The sequence below is a fragment of the Sphaeramia orbicularis genome, chromosome 12 (assembly GCF_902148855.1).
Source record: "Sphaeramia orbicularis chromosome 12, fSphaOr1.1, whole genome shotgun sequence".
Lineage (NCBI taxonomy): Eukaryota > Metazoa > Chordata > Actinopteri > Kurtiformes > Apogonidae > Sphaeramia > Sphaeramia orbicularis.
Genome location: NC_043968.1, coordinates 43,183,070 through 43,204,212, shown reverse-complemented (window position 1 = coordinate 43,204,212; position 21,143 = coordinate 43,183,070). Strand labels below are relative to the sequence as shown.

General features: G+C 37.0%; 1 protein-coding gene across 5 annotated transcripts in view; it reads left to right on the top strand.

Moving 5' to 3' along the window:
- Positions 1-21,143, top strand: part of col7a1l (collagen type VII alpha 1-like) — a 78,646-nt gene that overhangs the window by 35,789 nt on the left and 21,714 nt on the right. For 3 of the 5 annotated variants that reach the window (XM_030150313.1, XM_030150314.1, XM_030150310.1), the window contains exons 41-82: positions 114-149; positions 547-591; positions 2,097-2,168; positions 2,256-2,288; positions 2,791-2,862; positions 2,979-3,038; positions 3,130-3,165; positions 3,263-3,343; positions 3,622-3,657; positions 3,769-3,813; positions 5,821-5,892; positions 6,048-6,083; positions 6,366-6,392; positions 6,628-6,666; positions 6,816-6,869; positions 7,687-7,725; positions 7,833-7,883; positions 7,981-8,013; positions 8,538-8,603; positions 8,796-8,840; positions 8,976-9,011; positions 9,100-9,126; positions 9,208-9,279; positions 9,384-9,446; positions 9,703-9,720; positions 9,820-9,855; positions 9,946-9,984; positions 10,061-10,096; positions 10,189-10,323; positions 10,462-10,560; positions 10,750-10,950; positions 11,242-11,343; positions 14,008-14,052; positions 14,496-14,573; positions 14,930-14,986; positions 15,330-15,422; positions 15,829-15,879; positions 17,303-17,356; positions 17,437-17,490; positions 17,609-17,647; positions 19,389-19,931; positions 20,047-20,082. In XM_030150313.1, the coding sequence (XP_030006173.1) occupies positions 114-149; positions 547-591; positions 2,097-2,168; positions 2,256-2,288; positions 2,791-2,862; positions 2,979-3,038; positions 3,130-3,165; positions 3,263-3,343; positions 3,622-3,657; positions 3,769-3,813; positions 5,821-5,892; positions 6,048-6,083; positions 6,366-6,392; positions 6,628-6,666; positions 6,816-6,869; positions 7,687-7,725; positions 7,833-7,883; positions 7,981-8,013; positions 8,538-8,603; positions 8,796-8,840; positions 8,976-9,011; positions 9,100-9,126; positions 9,208-9,279; positions 9,384-9,446; positions 9,703-9,720; positions 9,820-9,855; positions 9,946-9,984; positions 10,061-10,096; positions 10,189-10,323; positions 10,462-10,560; positions 10,750-10,950; positions 11,242-11,343; positions 14,008-14,052; positions 14,496-14,573; positions 14,930-14,986; positions 15,330-15,422; positions 15,829-15,879; positions 17,303-17,356; positions 17,437-17,490; positions 17,609-17,647; positions 19,389-19,931; positions 20,047-20,082 (2,892 nt within the window). The remainder of the gene's footprint in view (positions 1-113; positions 150-546; positions 592-2,096; positions 2,169-2,255; positions 2,289-2,790; positions 2,863-2,978; positions 3,039-3,129; positions 3,166-3,262; positions 3,344-3,621; positions 3,658-3,768; positions 3,814-5,820; positions 5,893-6,047; positions 6,084-6,365; positions 6,393-6,627; positions 6,667-6,815; positions 6,870-7,686; positions 7,726-7,832; positions 7,884-7,980; positions 8,014-8,537; positions 8,604-8,795; positions 8,841-8,975; positions 9,012-9,099; positions 9,127-9,207; positions 9,280-9,383; positions 9,447-9,702; positions 9,721-9,819; positions 9,856-9,945; positions 9,985-10,060; positions 10,097-10,188; positions 10,324-10,461; positions 10,561-10,749; positions 10,951-11,241; positions 11,344-14,007; positions 14,053-14,495; positions 14,574-14,929; positions 14,987-15,329; positions 15,423-15,828; positions 15,880-17,302; positions 17,357-17,436; positions 17,491-17,608; positions 17,648-19,388; positions 19,932-20,046; positions 20,083-21,143) is intronic. The other 2 variants (XM_030150311.1, XM_030150312.1) reach the window with 2 other exon arrangements.

The following is a 21,143-nucleotide window of genomic DNA, read 5'->3' as shown; positions in this document are numbered from 1 at the left end:
CTATACATGAAGGAATTCTAGTTAAATCCACCAAGATAAAACTTGACTAACTAATAATGTATAAAAAAAGGAGATGAAAAGAAGCAGAGTCAGTGATGTATTTTTGCCTGCAGGGAAAGAAGGGACTCAAAGGGGAACAAGGGGACAAGGTGAGTTCATCCAACACACACACCCAGCCAAACATCATTAGACCAAAAATATTCATATTACAACTAAGATGATAACAGGAAAAATATTTAATTAAACAGAGTGATTTGATTGGTCATGAAATAGGTTTGTGTCGCATCTCAGCAAAAATGTGTTCATCTGTGTGCCCACAGGAAGGTGGATGCCATTTATTCATTGTGTGATGTACTGTGTAAAAGCACAAAACAAATAGTAATCTTTGCACACCTGTAAACTGATAAGTGTGTAGGGAGAAAAAGCAATAAGTGCTGTGACAAAAAAATCAGTCAAGCTTCATCAAGACTTTTACAGATGAAGTGCTCTATTGTTTTTCCCAACATGATTATAATCCTAGCATTAATATTGTTTTTTGTTTTAAAGGGAGATCAAGGAGAAATGGGACCTGTTGGACCACGAGGACCCACAGTAAGTGGTGATCACATTAACTGAATGGGGCTTGAGTTGAGAATTTACAAGATGAGCTATATTCTATTTCACTCTGGAGTTTCTCTGGGTGACCGGAGGTGACCAGGGTTGGCTTTACCCATAGGTCCCTGGTTCAGTCTCAGTATGTTGGTGTTCTCTCTGGTGAATGAGAGGGTAGTTTCCCTGTGGGAGGTCTGACCATTAACTCTGACTGTCTGTGGTTATGTGCCTAACAGTCCAGTTCACCACAGCTCCTGTTTAGCTTGGTTACCTTGCAGGACTCCAGATGTAGCTGACAGGTTCTGATGGAGAATATTTGACGAATGTGACCAGTCTTCATAACACACTTTTAACCCATAGAGGCACTGAAGGGAAATGCTTACAGTTTTACACCATAGCTACATTATACTGCAGTATACCTTGACCTGGGTATCCTTTACATCCCTACTGTGTGTAGGGTATAGTCTCACGTGTCTTTCTGTTTCTTCTCAACTGGTCAAGGCAGACGACCATCCTCTAAGAACCTGGGTCTGCTTGAGGTTTCTGCCTATTAAAAGGAAGTTTTTCCTCACCACTGTCACCAAGTGTTTGCTCCTGGAGGATTCTGTTGGGTGTCTGTAAATTGGCTCAAGAGTATGGTTTAGACCAGTTCCAAATGCAAAGTGTCATGAGATAGCTTTCGTTGTGATGTGGAGCTATATAAATAAATTTGAATTAATTTGAATGGGGTGACATGGTGGTGCAGTGGATAGCATTCATGCCTCACAGCAAGAGGGTCCTGGGTTGGATTCCAACACCGGTCCACGGGGCTGGGACCCTTCTGTGTGGAGTTTGCATGGTCTCTCCGGATACTCCGGCTTCCTCCCACCATCCAAAGACATGCACTGATAGGTTCATCAGTTAATCTAAATTGCTCATAGGTGTGAATATGAGAGTGATTGTTCATCTCTACATGTCAGCCCTGTGATGAACTGGTGACATGTCCAGGGTGTATCCCGCCTTCGCCCATAAGTAGCTGGGATAGGCTCCAGCGACCCCCGTGACCCTAGTGAGGATAAAGTGGGTTCAGAAAATGAATGAATGAATGAACTTGATGGATTGATAAAAACCAAGACCAACTGTGGAAGTTAAGAGAAGGCTCTATCACAGATAACTAATTGTGAACATGAGCCAAATTGCCAAACTTCACTGAGTATCTTTTGTAAATGAGGCGTTGTATTCTGCCTCACCAGTTTTTAATTTGAAGCAACACAGCCCCACAATAACAGGTTTAACACAGTGAATGCTGTCATAAGGAAATTCTCCAGTCTTTTGTCAAATCAAATATGTGGCTTAGCTTTTTAATGCTAATAAGGTAGTGGGTAACAGAAGAAAGCAAAAGATTATAGATAATACCGCTAGAATAGTTTGGTTTGTGGATCATCAGTACACAATATACTGTATGTTACATAGGCTCATAAGTCATAATAATATAAGACTCTAATAATATGCTCTCATTTTATTAGGGACTAACAGGGCCAGTGGGATTAAAAGGAGACGAGGGTCAAAGAGGAGTGCCTGGAGATCCTGCCAAGGGTGTAAGGAAACTATTTCTCTATTTTAGACTTAAGTAAATAAAACTTGTTGATATTCAGCACTAAGTCATCTTCTTCTCATCATAATAGATAATTGGCCCAACAGGAAAAAAAGGGGCCAGGGTGAGTATCCAAAGTCACCAACAGGTTATGTTTTCACCCATGTCTGTCTAGCTGTCTGTCAGCAGGGCTAAACTATTAGAAGTGTTTTTTCATTGAGTTCAAACATTTACATATTCCATCGTCGCTTTTTCTCACAAACTCATGTTTATGTCTAACTTGTTTAAGTGAATTCATCTTCACTGGCTTAAAACAAGACAGACAGCTAGAGGGAAGTGATTCTTCTAGTGATTTATTCTGTGGAAACGTTGTTAATTAATTGTTCAGGGTATTCTCAGACACAGTCCTCTGGGTCTGCTTATCAAACACAATTAATATTTCTCTCATTAGCTTTTGCAGTGGGACTGAATGCCCCATTGAATAGGACATGTTTAATCTTAGTCCACAGGGTACCATTTAGACTTAAGGGAATCTCATTTTGAAAGTGTTGCAATAGTGTGGCCTGATGACCACTGCTACGTTCATTGTGTTTTATGCATTTATTTGCATATTGCCTTTCAATCAGGGTGACATTGGTCCAGTTGGCCCCACCGGACCCCAAGGAATAAAGGGTCAACAAGGAGACAAGGGAGAAAAGGTTACTAGTGGCTGTTTTTCCATTTCTGATTATTTAACAAAACTGTAACAAGAGGATTGTTTTTGGAGGATATATATTTATAAAACTTTAGCATGTGTTTATTTTGATGATTTTAGGGAAGTCCTGGTTTTGGGATTCCTGGCCAACGAGGACCAAAGGGAGAAAACGGTGAGAGGGTGAGTCACTTGTTTTACACTTAAGAACAATTGTTTTCCACTGTACTCCTAGAAAAACATAAAATCCTAAAATCCTTTTTGTTGTTTCCAGGGAAATGTTGGTTTGTCTGGAAAACCTGGCCCAAAGGTATATGAAGTAAAAGATTGGAATTCTTTATATTTTAAGGAAAACCTACAATTGATGTCACGACTGGAATTTAATCTGAGATCTTGTATTTTCTCAGGGGCATGATGGTTCAAAAGGTGACAAAGGGAATATTGGGTTACCTGGCAATCCTGGAGTACCAGGATTAAGAGGTAAAGATGTAAGTAAATCCTGAGCGGTTGTTGCGTACAGCACAATTCAGATATGCCTAGGAATTGATAGCACTCGCTTAAAGGTTTCATTAGGTCATAGGAGTTCTCCAAATAAGTCACTGTGTAGCATGTGCGTATAAAATTCTACCCGAAAAAGGCAAAGGAGCACAGTCCAGTCCATTTTTTCAGCTATGTACAGCATATTATTGCACAGAGGGTGTACTTTTTGATCAGTATTAAACAATATTACAGTATCAATAACCCTTACTATTGGCCTTGTGTGTAGGGTGCCCCTGGAGTGAAAGGAGAACTAGGCCTGAAGGTACCGTATGTCTACCTTTGGTGCTAAATTGTTAAAATTTGATCAACATGATTTATAGCTGATGTAGTCATTTTAGTCACCTTTACATCTTTTTAAAATTGTCATTCACAGGGTGAACAAGGGCCAGCTGGAGAGCCTGGTGACAGAGGAATTAGGGTACTTCTTTAACATTTTCTAAGACAACAAATGGAAATACTATGAATTCATGCATGTATAATCTATAAGTAGAATGATTTCTAAGTACTTCTGTGTTGTTTTAGCAGCAGTATCAAGATATCTGGAACAAGTTAGAGAAAGTGTTAAGGCTCTGGTGCAAGTGTCTGAGCAAATGGGCCCTCTAGCTTCCATTCACATACAAGAAAAAATCAGCATGGCCACATTTACAGATTTGGGATAACATTAGTCAATAGTTTGAGCTGTGCTGTGCATAAACCACAGGTCAGTTTGGCTGTACAGCGCATTCACACAGGACTAATATAACCCGTGGACCTCTAGTAATTTGGAAATGAACTTACCTCGTGTGTGTTTAATGCAGTGCGTTTGTACAAGATGAGCAAAGTCTGTTTTTTTTACTCAAATTTATAATAATGGATTGGATTTCTATAGCACTTTTCATAATTGATCCATTATTTATTCACTCCACACTCTGGTGGTGGTAAACTACATTTGTATCCACAGCTGCCCTGGGGCAGGCTGATGGAAATGTGGCTGCCAATATGCACCAAACGGCCCGTCTGACCACCACCAAACATTCAGCTCATACACCAGTGTGAGTGGCACTAGAGCCAAGGTGGATGAAATGTCTTTCCCAAGAAAACAGCGCATGACTAGGACAGAGTGGGATTCAAACCGCCAACCCTTCAGTTATTGGATGACTCACTCTATCTCCTGAGCCATGGCTGCCTGTGAATTTACTCATGTTATTGCTGGTTTTGTTGTAAAGGGTAGGTTTATCACTTACAAAGAACTGTTGAACAGCAGAAAAACGTTCCTTAATGTAGCTGTCAAACCTGTCATCCATTCATCTTTTCATGCGTCACTGTTTTGAAAAATTTAAGTTTACTCTTTCAGTGAATATTTTTGCTGTACTGCATATAAATCTCATAGATTTCTACAAATAACACTTGATTTATAACCCCAACGCAGCCTTCTAAGTCTTTGAACAGGAAATAGGCTGAATTAAAGCACAAAGGGAAAAAGAAGTTGCATATCTGACCAAATCATGGGGATGCTGATTCACACGAGACTAATATTATCACAGGACACTGAAAGGGTAGGTCATTTGCAATGGGAATTTTACTTAAAAAATTACAGGCAGCGTCACACAAGATTAAAATCACAGACAATCTCCACAGGTAGTGTAAATTACCAAAGGTTAACATTTAATACTTGTACTGTGTGAGTATGGCTTCAGATATTAGCTTTAGCCCTATTTGCATGAGATTAGTATTACCAGTGGACCTCTAGTAATTTCTAATAGTTGTAGAGGCCGTCTGATTATAATCCCATATGAATCAGCCATGACTGTGATTTATAAAATAAATATTCCACCTCAAACTGCCAACCATGAAAACACAAAGGTCCTGTGATAAAATTAAGTCCATGTGAATTGAAATCTGTGTGATTTATTGGGATTTCCGTCTTATTTGCACATTTATTCTGCCTCTTTCTTGGTCAACGACTGTGGAGGCTGCACTGCTGATGAAACCTGTAAGTGTTTTGGGGGAAATTCAGGAGGCCCATGACACCTTATATCACATATGTCACCATATATCACATATGAAAACTAGAGTAAGGAATATTTTTTCTTGTCTTTCATCAGTTATCTGTAAGTGGTGATCTTGCTCTTCACATCTGAACTAATGAATAATGCTAAGTAAAACCCAGACTGCTTATTCTGTGTAAATGCACTGCATGAAACACAGGCACCAGGGATTGATCTAGTTCACAGGTCCTCAGGTTATACTATATACTATACATACTAGTACTGTTTAAATAAGGCCTCTGACTCCTGCAGTATGAACAGGCATGTCACTATAAAACAGAGGTTCCAGTATGACTTTATAAGTTACATTTAAGAGATTTCCTGTATGTTTCTGTGTTATTATGTTTGTTCATGCAGCCTTTATCCAAGGTAAGTTTTATTTCTGTCTTCCTGATCAGGGTCCACTGGGGTTACCAGGGCGACCAGGTGACCTAGGTGAGAAAGGAGATGGTGGGAAACCTGGTCCGCCTGTAAGTTCTTACAATTTATTAAGATTAAATATCTCAACAATCTGTATCTTGTTTTTTGTCTATTTTTCAATCTATGTGTGTAAGAAATCACATTATTGTGATAGTTCATTTCTTTGATAATCAGTGTAATACAACTGTGATTTATTTTTTTGCAGGGACCTGATGGAAAGAAAGGGGAAAAAGGAGAGGCAGTATGTTTGTATTACTCTCTCATTGATGAACATGTTTATTGTTTCTGCTAGTTGACTGTCTTCCTATCATTTTTCCATGTCACTCTCCTCTTGTGACTCTATGATTTCTGTTTCACTGCGATCAGTAGTTAATTAAGTTTGACTCTTTGTATGTGCCACCCTTCAGTGGACCTGCTATTTTTCCTTTATATTGCAGATATGGAATGTGTTCAGCGGTGCCACACGTTAGATGTTAACTGTGCTTTGTGCTTTTGTTTTGTTCTTGCTGCTGTTGTCACAAAGGGAAAACCTGGACCTCCGGGAGCACAAGTAAAAAAAAAAAACCTTTATAATTATTTTTGACAGCTTTTCATCAGCTCAGTCATGTTTAACAAAAGCTTTCATTGTAACACAGCTTTTAAAAAGAACAAAAAAACACTTAATTCCCATAAGACCTTTAAATGAATATCTGTTTTAGACAAATACATCAATACACCATTGAACAAGGTTTTCTTCTTTTTTTTTTTTTTTTTTTTTTTTTAACATTTTTGTATTTTACCCTCAGATCATTGCAGACAACAACATATTGACCAGGGTTATCAAGGTAACCTTAAAATAACAGCATCTATTTTATTCAGTGTGTGTTATGAGTGAAATTTACAGAAAGAATATTTTCCCTCTGCTCTGCTCTACTCTACTCTACTCTACTCTACTCTACTCTACTCTACTCTACTCTACTCTACTCTACTCTAGGGTGAACCTGGTGAGCCTGGTTTAAGAGGAGAAACAGGTTTACCTGGGCCACAGGTGAGTACCATTTGTATTTGTACAGGCAGGTACATGTGCTATATATTCTATATTTTAATAACATACAGTATATATTATTTGTTGAGAATCAAACTGATTAACTGCATCAGAAATGCAATGCTGGCAACGCCTCTGAGCTCTGCATCTCCTTTTAATTTTCAATTCTGGAATTTCTTCTCTCTTCTTTCAATATTATTTCATGTTACTACATCTCTAGTGTGCGTTTCATTTGTTGTCACATTCTTGTGTCCTCTCTGCTTCTGCAATTTCATTGCATTGCCTTTAGGTGCAATGTAATCTACATGGTTACGAGACATAACATGACAACTGACGCCCGACACAAAGAGTTTCTGGCTATTTTGGCTAATTTGCAAACCCTTAAACTGAGTCTTTACAGTACAGTTACATGTATATAGACACAATCAAAATTTGTTGCACTTATCAAGACACAATATATTACAGATTTTAAAGTATAATGAAATGAATGCACAGCATTATTTGCTATTATAGATCTGGCTCTGTTCTGATTTCATCCAGGCCTTTTGCTGTTTTTTTACTTCATATAAAAAATGATGGTTTCAAAGCTGTTTTGTGTGCTGTGTTTGTGTTTGAAACATACTTACTGCTGTAGTACTTTTATTTCTTTTTTCTGCCTTTTCTGCTACTGTGTTTGCATCTGTCACCAAGACAAATCCCTTGAACTGTAGAAGTGTTCTTTATTGTACCTTGAAATAAAAAAAATGGTTCTGTTTCTGAAAACAGTTTGCTTTGTTGAATCTTGATTTGTCTCAGTATGAATCTTCAAACCTCTCCACAGGGTCCTGAAGGGAAACCTGGATTACCAGGGCCATCACTGGTACAGTTATACATCACTCTGACTGCATGTATTGTGTACAGTTGCTTAAACCGATATTAATTCAAAGTCATATCTGTGGAAATACAATACATTTGGTTTCTTTGAAGGGTGGTTCTGGCACAGATGGACTTGGTCTACCAGGGAAACCAGGACAGAAGGTTTTACAGATTTCTGAACACAGTTTAACAGTATTATTAAATTCTTCCAATGTTAACTGTCATGATTAAATCACATAATATTTGATAATGCCTGCAGGGTGAACAGGGACCAAAGGGAGAGCTGGGTCTGGTGAGTGGAAAAATAGACATTAACAAATCATTAAAGTACTTATGGAAATTTGAGAAAAAAAAACAAAAAAAAAACAAAAAAAAACAGTTCAGTTATTTAACATTGTGTGGGACTTAATGAATTGTCATTCACATGAAAACAACTGAGGAGGAATAATTAGATTCAATAATTTGAGTATTAGATTCATAGCAACAAAGTAATTTAAAACCCAAATTGTGGACATCTATCATAATCTCATTACGAGTTTGTGAGAATTTGCCAGTACATATTATCTGATATATACAGTATCTAATATTATTTCACCTTTGTTTTGTCATTTTAAGGTTCAAAAATACATAAAAAAATGTAAATATTTGGGCCAATATGTTATCAAATTATATATGACTTATTCTTTGAATTGGGAATGAGTACAATGACAAGTGTTGTGTATACAAAATATATATATTTTTGTCTAAAATTATTTTGGTACATTCTTAAATGAACAAAATGTTTTTTGGTTTTTATGTGTGTGTGCATGTGAACAGAGGGGAGAAAAAGGAGATCAAGGAAAGATTGGGATTGCAGGCATGCCTGGAGTACCAGGAACTCCAGTGAGTATTACTCAGTCATATTGCCCTTGGCTAAAGCATTGCATCTTGGTACTTTGTGTGAAATAATGCATCATGGTACTTTGTATATATCTAAGAATGACTCATGAATAACAGAAAGAGTCTGTTTTTCTACCATAATTATCAATCTGAAAATGTCTCCAGGGATTGAGATTTATTTCCTGTTCTGTGCAGGGGAGGCCTGGCATTGATGGAAAGAGGGGTTTGCCAGGAACGGATGTGAGTAGCATTTTTGTTTATCAGTTACACATTACTCCTCTGTGATGCATAACACCAGCAGGATTTTAAAATTAGATTTCCAAAGTGCCTTGCTCTTTTTGGGGTAAATTACTAAAACTCCATCTTTTTTCACAGGGAGAAAGAGGAGCAAAAGGAAATGATGGCAGAAAGGTCATTTATATTTATTGTAACCCACTAAAAAATGTATGAAGCTTTTTTTTTTTTTTTAAATAACAAGTTAACTTTTCTTTCATTCCAGGGAGAAAAGGGAGATCCAGGTGCTAATGTAAGTGTTTTTAAGATAAAGACAATATACTCAATATCCTCTCAAACATTCCAACTCCAGAGTGTTTTTGCTCTGTTTTAGGGTAAAGACGGTAGTAAGGGAGAACCAGGACCTCCAGGTTTGCCTGGAAGACAAGTGCTCGTAACTGCGGAGGTAAAAATAACAACCAAAAAACTCCCACAGGATTATACGTATAATCATTATTACTTTGGTTCAGTCCAAGTTCATTATGTTTTTCAATGTGAATCATTTCACAGGGTGCCAGCATTGACGAAATCCGTGAGGCATTTCCAATACCAATGGGTCCTCCAGGGGCAACGGTGAGTTTGATGTAACATAAATAATGTTTTCAACAAATTTATGGGACATGAATACAAGCATGTCATTTGAATTGTTGCATGTTGCATTTAATGTCATATTTCGCCTGCATGGTGTCTGAGTCATCATTCAGTGATGGATGATTGTTGGATGCATTGAATTTCCATATCTATGAATAGATATGGTTCTCTCTAAGCTCGTTGTCATGCATGGTAGATGCATGTTCAAATTCTTGCTCCTCTGTGTCTGTGTGTTTAGGGTGTTCCGGGAAAGAAGGTAAGATGGTAATGGGTTTTACACAAAGCCTGTGTTACACAAAACAGCAATAGTTGCAGTGAACCTCATTTGTTTTGGTGCTTTTTGTGTTTTTTGCAGGGTGACAAAGGAGACAGAGGCGTCAAAGGAGAAAAGGTACAAGTTGTTCATTGTTAATCATCAAAAACATTTACTGAATTGACATTATTATTGCAAATAACTACATTTACTCTGATGGTTACGTAGGGCGAAGCTGGGTCTCTTGGGAAATCAATTGAAATGAAGGTAAATACATGACATGAGCACAAGATGTAGCCATTCATCTCACTGTGTTGAGCACATTGTTTTCTTTCTATTTCAGGATATTGAGATGATGTTTGAAGCCTATGGTATAAGGGTAAGCTCAAGCCGAAGCTCATAAAAGTGAATTCTGAGGTTGGCTGAAATTGGCTGAATTATTCTGCTTTGATTTTCCCTTAAAACTTTCAGCTACCTTTGCTGAAGGCTTTGATTGACAGGCTGCTTCAGGAAGGAATAGAAGAGCTGCTTCATGTACTCGGCACTGCCAAGAAAACAAAGGAAAACACAGACACTCATACTTCTAACATCATTACAGAGTACACAGTATGCAACTTTTTGTTGTACTGGCACTAGAGTTGAATACACCATGTCAGAATGATTTTATTATATAAAAGGGTAGACAAGTATAGCTTAGTCCTCACACTTCAGGAACATAAATCTTCTCTTATATGTTCTGAACAGAGTTCAGTCAAGTTTGACCTTTCCAACCAACCGCTGACAGAGTTGGACACCATTGCAGATCCTGAGTTTGACAGGCAGCTTCCAGAACCTTTCTCATTTGTAAGTATCCTTAATTAAATCACATCCACCTCATTATCTTCTCTTTGACTCATCACCAGTTCTTTCTTGTGTGTTTTGCTCTGTATTTTCAAGCATTTTGTTCACATAATGATTATAATTTTCACACCATGTCTGGCTTTCACAATAGTACATTTAGACTATTTTCTAAATCTGTTTCTTGACTTGAAGGGCCCTTTGAATGAGACTGGAGAGACTCCCACATTATGGACCGTCACTACCCTGAATGGAGAGCAGAAGCTCAGCGTGATTGAAGCCAAATTAAAGGGATCTGTAATGGACAGGGTGGATGGAAACAGAGATGAAATATCATCTCTCAGAATGAATCTCTCTGCTGTCAATGCAACTTTTAATAACACTATGATACAAGAGGTATGGATATTTTACTGCAATATAGAATATGTGAAAAAGGTTTCAGGTAGCAATTAAAAATACTGGTTTTGAGCAAAAGATAGGATTTATAACACTTTGCTAATAGATACTGCATAAATCTGTTATGACCTTAAAAAATGTAAGAAAGTAAGTTTCATGCGTTAGTGATATTGTGAGGCTGTACTGAGGAAGTGAAATATTGATAAAACACTGAACTATTAGAAATAGCATGTGTGAGGTCTCTTGGTGTTGATTGTTGGTTACATTGTTGTGTCACAATGTGTATATCAGACAGTTTTAGGGTCACCAGACATGGTGGTGGAAACTGTTCCCCTGACTCAAGAAAACACAAAGAATTCAGGACAAAAAAAGAAGAACAGGGAACGTGGGAAGGTAGAGCCACACAATGGTCACCTCATCAATGACAAAGAATTTACCCTGAAAAATATAAACACTGCCTCATATGTGGTATATGACAAACTGCTAATATCATTTTACATTGGTTCTAAATGTAAAAAATGGTTTGTTGACTCAAAATAAGGCCTATTTGCACAGAACTACCATAACCTGTAGCCCTCTGGTACTTGGAAATTAACCCCCACGCACACACGTGCTTCACCTGGCGTGTTTGTATGATGTAAGTTAAATATGTGTTATATTGGAATTTACTGGTGCCATCCCACAATTCTGAAGCTGTCAGGCTCCCCACTCACAGATAACAGCTGAAACACAGAAAAAGGATCCTTCCTATATACTGACATAAATATCATCATCACTTCATCTTTTGAGATGTTGCATTTCTAAATGATTTAACTTTGCTCTTTCAGTCTCCTAAATTTTCACCCAAAACACTTGCATTTATCATCATCAGTACAACCCACATTGTCTTCAACCAGTAAACAGGAAGAATAAATCCAGAGCTGAAACAAAAATGTAAATTGCAACTCCCATCATGTGAAAGAGATGTCAAGTCACACTGTGTTTGCTAAAATAAGGCAGGTCACTTTTGGACGATTTTTTACTTTAACAATTACAGATGTGACTGATTTGCAATGAATTAACATTAGATGGAACCTCTGCAATTATTATAAATTACCAGAGTTCCACAGGTAATAATAGTTCCGTGCACCTACGGCCTTTGACACCAGTAACATAAACTATTAAATAACCCTAACCTTAACTTGACAGCTTACATTAATATAATTTCATTGAATGAGTCAAATTGGGCCAACAAATCATTTTTACTGCATAGAGTGGTCTATGTTGGTTACCTTTGATGGCCTCCTTTCATGCTACTGACAGTCCAAACCAATATGCATGTTTTTATTCTATTAATTACTACTTCATATATTGTTAATTTTCATTGCTCATTTTTGTTTTAAGTCACAAGCCCCTTTTACACAGAGATCCAGGAAAAAAGGTGAGATGGTGATCCCACCTTTTTTCCACCATTGGCCGATTTCCACAGCCAAGTCAAAGGAGTAACAGAGGTGAGACAGGCTGGACTTTTACACAGCGGACCTGTTTTCCAGAATCAAAGGGGCGGTGATGCAGTGCAGCGTATAGTGTGACATATAACTTCCATGTTGGAAATACCCCAAGCACAGCGGTGTTGCCAGCCTCTCCAGAGTCGGCCTGTCTTTAACCGTTCCACAAATATTAGCATGGATAGAGTCCTCTGCTTGAAGTGACAGCAGCTCGTGGATCTCGGCGTCTCCCCAGTTCGACATCTTTCTGGTTGTGTTGATATGTTTGTTTACTGTACGGCCCACACTCACTTTTAAATCCCCCCAGCGCCGGGGTTGCACATACAATACGTCATCAAAACAACACCTTGCTTGCAAAACGAGAGGTGTTCCTTTTACATAGCGTTCCAGAATCATGATTCCACCTTTATCACGGTTCTGTTACTACCTCCAGAGGTGTTACAAAGCCGTGATAAAGGTAAGATTAAATGATTCCACCATTTTGTTTACACAGATGTCGTTCTGGAATAGAGGCGAAATATTTCCATAACAGAAGTGCTGTGTAAAAGGGGCTAAAGACTCTCTTGGTTATTAATAATTTCCAGTTTTCCAGGTATTTACTCTTTAAAGTTCATGGCATATCAGTATGATAAACAACTGATCTGACAAAGATTTAATAAGATTTAATAAAAGGGATCCTTCGTCTGAATATCTTTGTCAGACATTCCATTCTAAATTCATTCTATTCCATTCTGTTGTTCAGGTATTAATAATAATTGCAATCATAATACCAAAAAGTCAGAATGTTGCCATAACTTAATAGCTACAGCTCCCTGGAAGTCAGGAAATCATTCTAATCAAATTGTGAACATAAAGCAATTTGTAATACAAGCAAAAATAGAAATGTCAAACCTAAACTATTTCATAACCTTAACACTGAGTCCATTTACATGACCATAAAAATCTGATAACTGGGAGTAATCAGATAATTGTAATAATAGGATCTGACACATTTACATGCACTTCAGAAATGACACAACTGGAAAAACCCTTGTTTACATGTTTCAGTCCATTATTGGATATGTTTCATTGCACATACGTATGTAGTGACGGTCTTCCGCTCACGTCTGACTACGTTACTTCTGATTTCTTTTTTTTTTTTTTTTTTACATGTGCAGATATGAAAGAATAAAATAAATCAGATTAACGGGTGAACATGGATGAAGACAGCAGAGTATTGGGGAGAAATCTAGTTGTGTTAATCCAATTTCTCATAATCAGATTACTGCCGTTTACTGTTATCTGATAAAGACTATCAGATTATGCCGTTTACACGATCACTTGAATAATCTGATAACTCCAGAAATAGGATAATGATCTGAGTTTTAGTGTGCATGTAAATGGGCTCATTGAGGGCTCTCAAACATCTCAGTGTCATGGTGCTGAATTTATTTTTTTGGTACTCATTAACTACTTTATTAAAATCCCCCTTAACTTATAACTTAACTCTTACAGGAGTTTTGTACTTGACAAATTCTGACGCATGAGAAACTTTACCCTTTTTCTCTCTGACTGTGAACTTCTTAACCAGGGCAAAGGAAATAAAGGACGACATAAGAGGCAGAGACAACGCCTGGTAAATGTCCTTAAAGGGGTCAAACAAAACACAGAAACTAAACCTCGCCCAAGTATTATGTAAATTACAATAATAAAAAATGCAACTAACACAGCCACCTCAGCCTGCATAATTTAATGACTCTAACAATGGCATTCGCTAACATAACACTGTGGAAGTAACTGCATTAGTACAAAACTTAATTAACAATATCGGAAATTAACACATTTTAAAGCAAACACAATTAACCAGCTACTCTAAACATGGTGTGGCATGGAAGACTTAAAGCATGTATTTGTCTTAACATCCATACGCTTCTTCCTATGTTGATAACAGCTCTGATAATTTTGATTAATGGGTTGCTTTGTAATCGCTTGGCATTGTTATTGTCCAGTCTGACACAAATAATAAATGATGACGTTTAACAGTATCTCTCTCTAATAATTATCATCTCTCTTCAAAAGAGTGAGGCAGATAGGCGTGAAGAAGGAGAAGACGAAGACGAGTTCTATGATGGTGAAGAATCTAGTGATGAATATGAGGTAGGCAGCTGCAGTGAATGACTAATCCAAACACTGTGAGAACCTTCACTTTTAACGTGATGATTGATGACCTGGGGTTATTACAGATTTAGAGAGTTCTCGTTGTTGGTGCCATCTTGTTAACAACCCTGTCAAACTCATAATCAAAATGTCTGTTTTTAATAGCAGTGTCTCTGGAGGCTTTACTATATCTGTGCCCACACTAGAAAGAGTTGATTAATGACACACCCACTACCTGAATTAATTATTAAGAAAAGATTAGTTTGTCATTGCAACCCACTGCATCTGCTCTCCACAGTACCCACTGAGTGTCTGAGCATTTAAAAGTTTTAATGAAATTCTTGTTTTTTTCACAGGAGGAAGAGTTCCCAGACATCCCCTCGGTCATTCGAGATGGGAATGACAACAGTCAGGTGAATGTACTTCAAATAGCGCTTATCTGTATCTACTGGATTGTGCTGAATGTGTTAGGAATCATTTCTAATGCAAAAATATAATCAGTGTGTTTTTATCATATGCACTTTGAACTCAAATCGAATTTTGCCTTCCGCTGCATGAAAAGATGAATATTAAGAATTCTGTATCCCAGATGATCTCGATTATTACACAAACTCATTTCCTGTTTCAAAACTGATCTCTGATAGAAGAGGAGCAAAGACAGCTGAGCTCCGTTATGTAATGTTTCACTTTACCTGCATCATGCTTTAAACTCTCCAGAAGAATAACTGAATATTTATTCTGTTTTCATCCGTGTAGGGAGATGTACCACCTACACACAGTCCTGTCAAAGCTGAAACAGTGGGGGACACCTCCAGACATCCTCAGATAGAAAGACAAGCAGATGCACAGGTGAAATGTGGTTTATGACGTGTTAGACATATTAAAATTAATATATTCAAAATAAAATTCTCACTTTGTGCAGTAATCTCAACCTGGCTTCTATAATAATATACATTATATAGCCTAAATGTCATCCATCTAAAATTAATATTTATTTGCAACATAGTATAGCAAACTATTACATGATCAAAAACAAGTTAATTTTAGCAAAAAATGTCTCTGTTTTGAATGTCTGGGGTCCCCAGAAATTTGTGATGTTAAAATGGGGTCACAAGCCAAAAAAAGGTTGGGAACCACTGTTTTAGGGTGTACTATGTAAGAATATTTGCTCAACATACTGTGAACCAGATCTATTAGAGTCTTGTCTTCAAAGTGCTGTTTCACTGTGATATTTATTATTTATGTTATAAAACAGGATGAACTGTCTCTTCCCACACCGCCTGTCTCAGCAGAGGAACCAAACAAGGTAAAGACCTGATTATAAATTTCACAGGCTTCAATGTTAACTGAATGTTACTAAATATTTTGCATGCTTTTGAATGCAAAGCTCCTTCATTTACACTTAACACAAAAGGGCTGAAATGATGAAGAGTGTGAATACAAATCTAGACTTTACCTCTTCACAGACTCTTTGCTTTAAGTAACATAAAGTATGCTCTTTGCATCAGTTTGAAGACCTTTTTTTCTTTTTCACCTTCTGAAAATTTCACCAGTGCATAAAGTGCACGTTTGTCTGATGTGAATGATATAAGAATGGAAACATACGGTGCTATCACATGTTTTACAGTGAACGAATGTCAATGGCAAAGCATGAGACAGGACAGCAGTATTGAGCAGCATGCTTTGAGCACGATTGTCTAAATGGGAATGAGTAGATTACTAGTGTAGTCCGTAGGAATGATTTACGAGTTTTTTTTAATACTTTGTTTTTCTCATGTTTTTTTTTTTTAAACAGGACGTCTCTTAAATCCTGAGAAACTGTGACTATAGAGTTGTAAGCTTTCATAAGAAAACACACTACATGGAGAGTGTGATTAAACTGTGAAGTTATTGCTGGTGAGAAGCAGCTTATCCTGAACCTGACCAACGTTTCATGAGGGAGGACTTCTTTTTACACAGCGAAGATGTCACACAAAGCCACGGCCATAACAAACTTAACGCCTTGTATTGGGACATTTCTGGATAGAGATATTTTTTACAAAATCAGTCACCACTGTTAATATGTCCACTTATTGTCATTCGTCAGTTTGTTCAGTGTAAACACAAATGTGGTCTTATCTTGTTGATGACTCCTAATTTATTTATTAAGTTAAAAGCTTTTCTCATATTTTCCAAATAAAGATCATAATAATGAGACATCGAATTTTCTCATATATTTGCCCACATTCTTGTGTCAAGTTGCTGCATATTTTATTTATTGAAACATGGAAGAATATTTTGTTTTGCTTTTAATCTTTTAGATAACCCTTTAGATGCCTTTTTTTCCCCCAATATATTCAATTCAAGATTTCAAAAACCTGTCTGTTTCATTCAGTTATGTTGCTTGTCACAATATTGCGACTTTGGCGCTTAAAGGGTTAATATCCTTACATACCAATAATATTAATAAGAATATAAAGATACTAGAATTGTCCAGTAATGTAACCACATCAAACACTTTTCACTGGTGAAATTTTTCCCTGTTGTTACATCATTTTGTCTGTGTGTAACCTCTCTATGCATGTATCCTTCAGTAAAAATGTTGAAAATAACTGTCTGTCTGTGTCTTTCTTTCCTGTGTTTTTACTGTCATTCAAGTCAATTTACATACATGATCTAGCTGGTTAATAGATGTGAAAGGATAACTGCTGCAATAAATTAGCTCATGAAAGTTTTGTGGTACTTAACAGGTACCTCAGCCTCTCATCAGGGTGAGGAAAAGTGTCCACTGGCCTGATTCAGTGGTAAGTTTCACCCAGGTTTATCTAAGACAAAAATCAAAAGTAGTAATAGCGATACAAAATAATTTCATGTTATGTTTTAGGTATTCATGCCAGGTGCTCCAGGTGGGAGAAACCGATTTGAAGAAGCACAAAAAGTACTTTTTCTTACACAATGATATTTCAAGTGACTCATTGCATTTCAGAAAATATAAAAATGCAGTTTGTTGGTTACACTTCATCACATGTATAATTTGACTCTTAATTTAATTCCAGTATCTGTCCTCTGGAGCTCGAGGTTATGACAACTGGAATGTAAGTCTGTAGTCACTGAAGGGGTCATATGTAGTACTGATACTCATGTTCCAGAACACACTTAGTACTTCCCCCATTATCACTGAAACAGCACTGTATATCCATAGACTGTATCCCTCACTGAATAAAGTATAATGCTCATTATTTACACACATCTATATTATAGTATCATCATGTTTTCCTCAGCTGATAGTTTACATTATAACTATGTTAGCTTAGCAGACATAATAACATCACATAATAAATGTACATCATCTTAAGCCTCATAATAAAACTCACCCATGCAGAAGAAACACTGATTTCAGCATCAAACTGTAATATTTTCATTTGGAGCTGTGTCCAGTGGTGAAAACACCAACAGTGCTTCTAGTTTGTATCACTTTCTTTAACTCTAAATCACAGGTGCCAAACATGTGGCCCGGGGGCCAAAACCAGCCCACCAGAGAGTCCAATCTGGCCCCTGGGATGAATTTGTGAAATGCAGAAATTACACTGAGGATATCAACAATCAAGGATGTTCGAATCATTTTAGGTCAATTCAATCTCAAGTGGGTCAGATCAGTAAAATACTATCAGAATAACCTATAAATGATGAAAACTACAAATTTTTCTCTTTGTTGTAGTGTAAAATAAAGTAAAATTACACAAAAATGTTTACATTTACAGACTAGCCTTTTATAAAAAATGTGAATAACCTGAAATTTCTTAAGAGAAGTAAGTGGAATTTTAATAATATTCTGCCTCTTACTAAATGTTTTGTATATTTGTAGATCCATTGGGATCTGTAAGTTGTGATGCATATGTATAAATGATAAACTAAGGCGTAATATTGATAAAATTGCACTTATTTTTCTAAAGAATTTTCAGGTTCATATTTGTTCATGTTATGTTCAAGTACGGTTCGTAGATGTAAACATTTTCATTACGGAATTTGACTTTTTCCACTCAAAAACAGAGAAAAAAACTTTGGAGTTGACGTTATTTATAAGTTCTTTTATCCTATTATTTATATTATTTTACTGGTCCGGCCCACTTTAGATCATATTAGGCTGGATGTGGCCCCTGAACTAAAATGAGTTTGACACCCCTGTTCTAAAAGTTTTATTTTTTTGACACTTAGTTTTTATTTGTTATTTATCATTTTGTCATACAGAATATAACAAACAACATTCAGCAGCAGATAATAGTCACAATCTAATATTAATGATAATTTAGGTTACAGTTATGAAATATCAATCAAGTTACCTAATTTATAACATTTTTAGAGCAGCAGTTCATATATATAGCATTTGACAGGACTATGAGACAAACCACACATTAATTGTTTTTAAAGAAATTAATCCATTTGCACCATCCTATTATGTAAAGTTCAGCTGGTAGCTTCAGCATAAATTCTAAAAGTTGTTTTTTAGTGATTCTCATTCCATCTCATCACTTTCTGATGAGTTGGTCAATCCCCTATGGAGTTAGTTTTCCTCAGAAAAAGAGAACAAAGTGAGTCACTACTCCCCCTAGTGGTCACATTGATCTGACAATCCATTATATATTCAGTTCATATGTCTATAATCCAATACATCGGCAAATTTGGCACAACTTCAGAGCTCTTTATTTTGCACACTGTTTAAAGATTATGAAGTAGAAATATTACATATTGTCCCTTTAATAAAGAAAAGAGTCATAAGTGTTTATCCAGATTAAGATGATGCCACTGATGATATATCGTTTTCATGTCTTTTTCCAGAAGAGGAAGCAAGAAAACCCTAACCTTGAAACATATAACAGAAGTGGGAGACAAAACAGGAAGGAGGGCCACAGATACAGTGACACGAAAAGAGAAATTTATGTCGAAACCCGAGATGAAGTAGGCAAAGCAGATGAAGTCGAGGAATGGGGAGTAGAAAACAAGAAAGCAGTAGAACCAGATCAATATCCAGACACAGGCTATGATCCGGTGTTTGAGGAGGAGGAGAGGAGTGGAGACTACAACTGGGAAACAGAGGAGGAAATAGACCAGGAAAAGGAAGGAGACGAGGAGGTGGATGGCCTGGAGAAGGAGAGAGAACAAGATAGACTGGAGATGGAGAGAGAAAGAGAGGAGCTGGAGAAGGAGAGAGAGGCAGAGAGGATCGAGAAGGAAAACATAGAGAGGGAGAGGACCGAGCAGGAGAGAGAGAGAGAAGAGTGGGAGAGGAGGAGGGAGGAGATGGAGAGGGAGAGAGGGGAGGGTTATGATGACGAAACTGGACAACCTTACCCCTACCCTCCAGAGTATTTTTACCTAAAGGCAAGGACACAACCATAATATTAGCACATCCATCATCATAAATTACTCTGGCATTATGCTTGTTAGGAGTTCAAAAGACTTGACTGTGACTTGTTTTATATTTCCTGTTCACTAGGGACAACCAGGAGAAAATGGAAAAGCAGGACCAAAGGTAACTGCACTGAAACCTTAAACTAAACATGGTTATCATCAAACCTACTCATTAAAACTCAATTAGTTTCGTGTTAACATTCTCTAGAGGTTCTCAGACGTTTTGCGGCAGGAACCCTTTATAAGAGACAGACTTTCTAAGCCCCTCCCATAGCTGTAACATGACTGTATTTGTCTGATTAAATCTACACAGAAAGTCTTTTCAGCGTAAATATGTGAGACTTATTTCATTCTGACAAAATCATGTTAACACCACTTATGTACTTTTTTAAAATACATATTTGTGCTCAGTTTGACAGCCTCTATGGAGTCAAGATGAGGCCAGATAACACTGTAGACGTATGTGGCGTATTGTAAACATAAGTGATGTTTTGCAAACCAAAAATATATATTTATTTTTAAAAATGCACCTATAAGACTTATTTTGCTCCTACAAACCTGTTTTTTGCTTTTACAAAACACTTTCTGCATTTACAAAACTTTGTCTGCATTTACAAAACTTTTCTGCGGTTACAAAACATTCTGGCCTCCTTTTGACGTGGTTAGATGAGAAGTGTGTCCAGACCTGGTCCAGACAGGAAGCAATATTAGTGGTGATGGACACACATTACCTCATTCACTACAATGGAGCAATTGCGAAGTGCCACTGTATGTCTATTTCACCTTAAATTAACACCACTTATCATTAATTATTATTAATTAATTATTAGAATTATTATTCATTATTAATAACACCACTCTCATCTAGCCACGCTCCCACGTCAAAAAGAGGCCAGAATGTTTTGTAACCACAGAAAAGTTTAGTGAATGCAGACAAAGTTTTGTAAAACCAAAAAACAGGAAATCCTCTTCTCCACCAACCCTCTCAAAATGGATCAAGGAAGTACTTTATTTTCTCAAACTGGGAAAAATTTGTTTGCCGTTAGCTGGAGCCTCGAACACTTTTGAAAAGACATGTACTCCTTTTCTGATCTATGTTAATGGTGCAATCTGTCATGTTTCTCTTGACTGAGTATTTTGATATACAGTTTTTGTTTTTGTTTTTTTCTGTTTGTAACATTT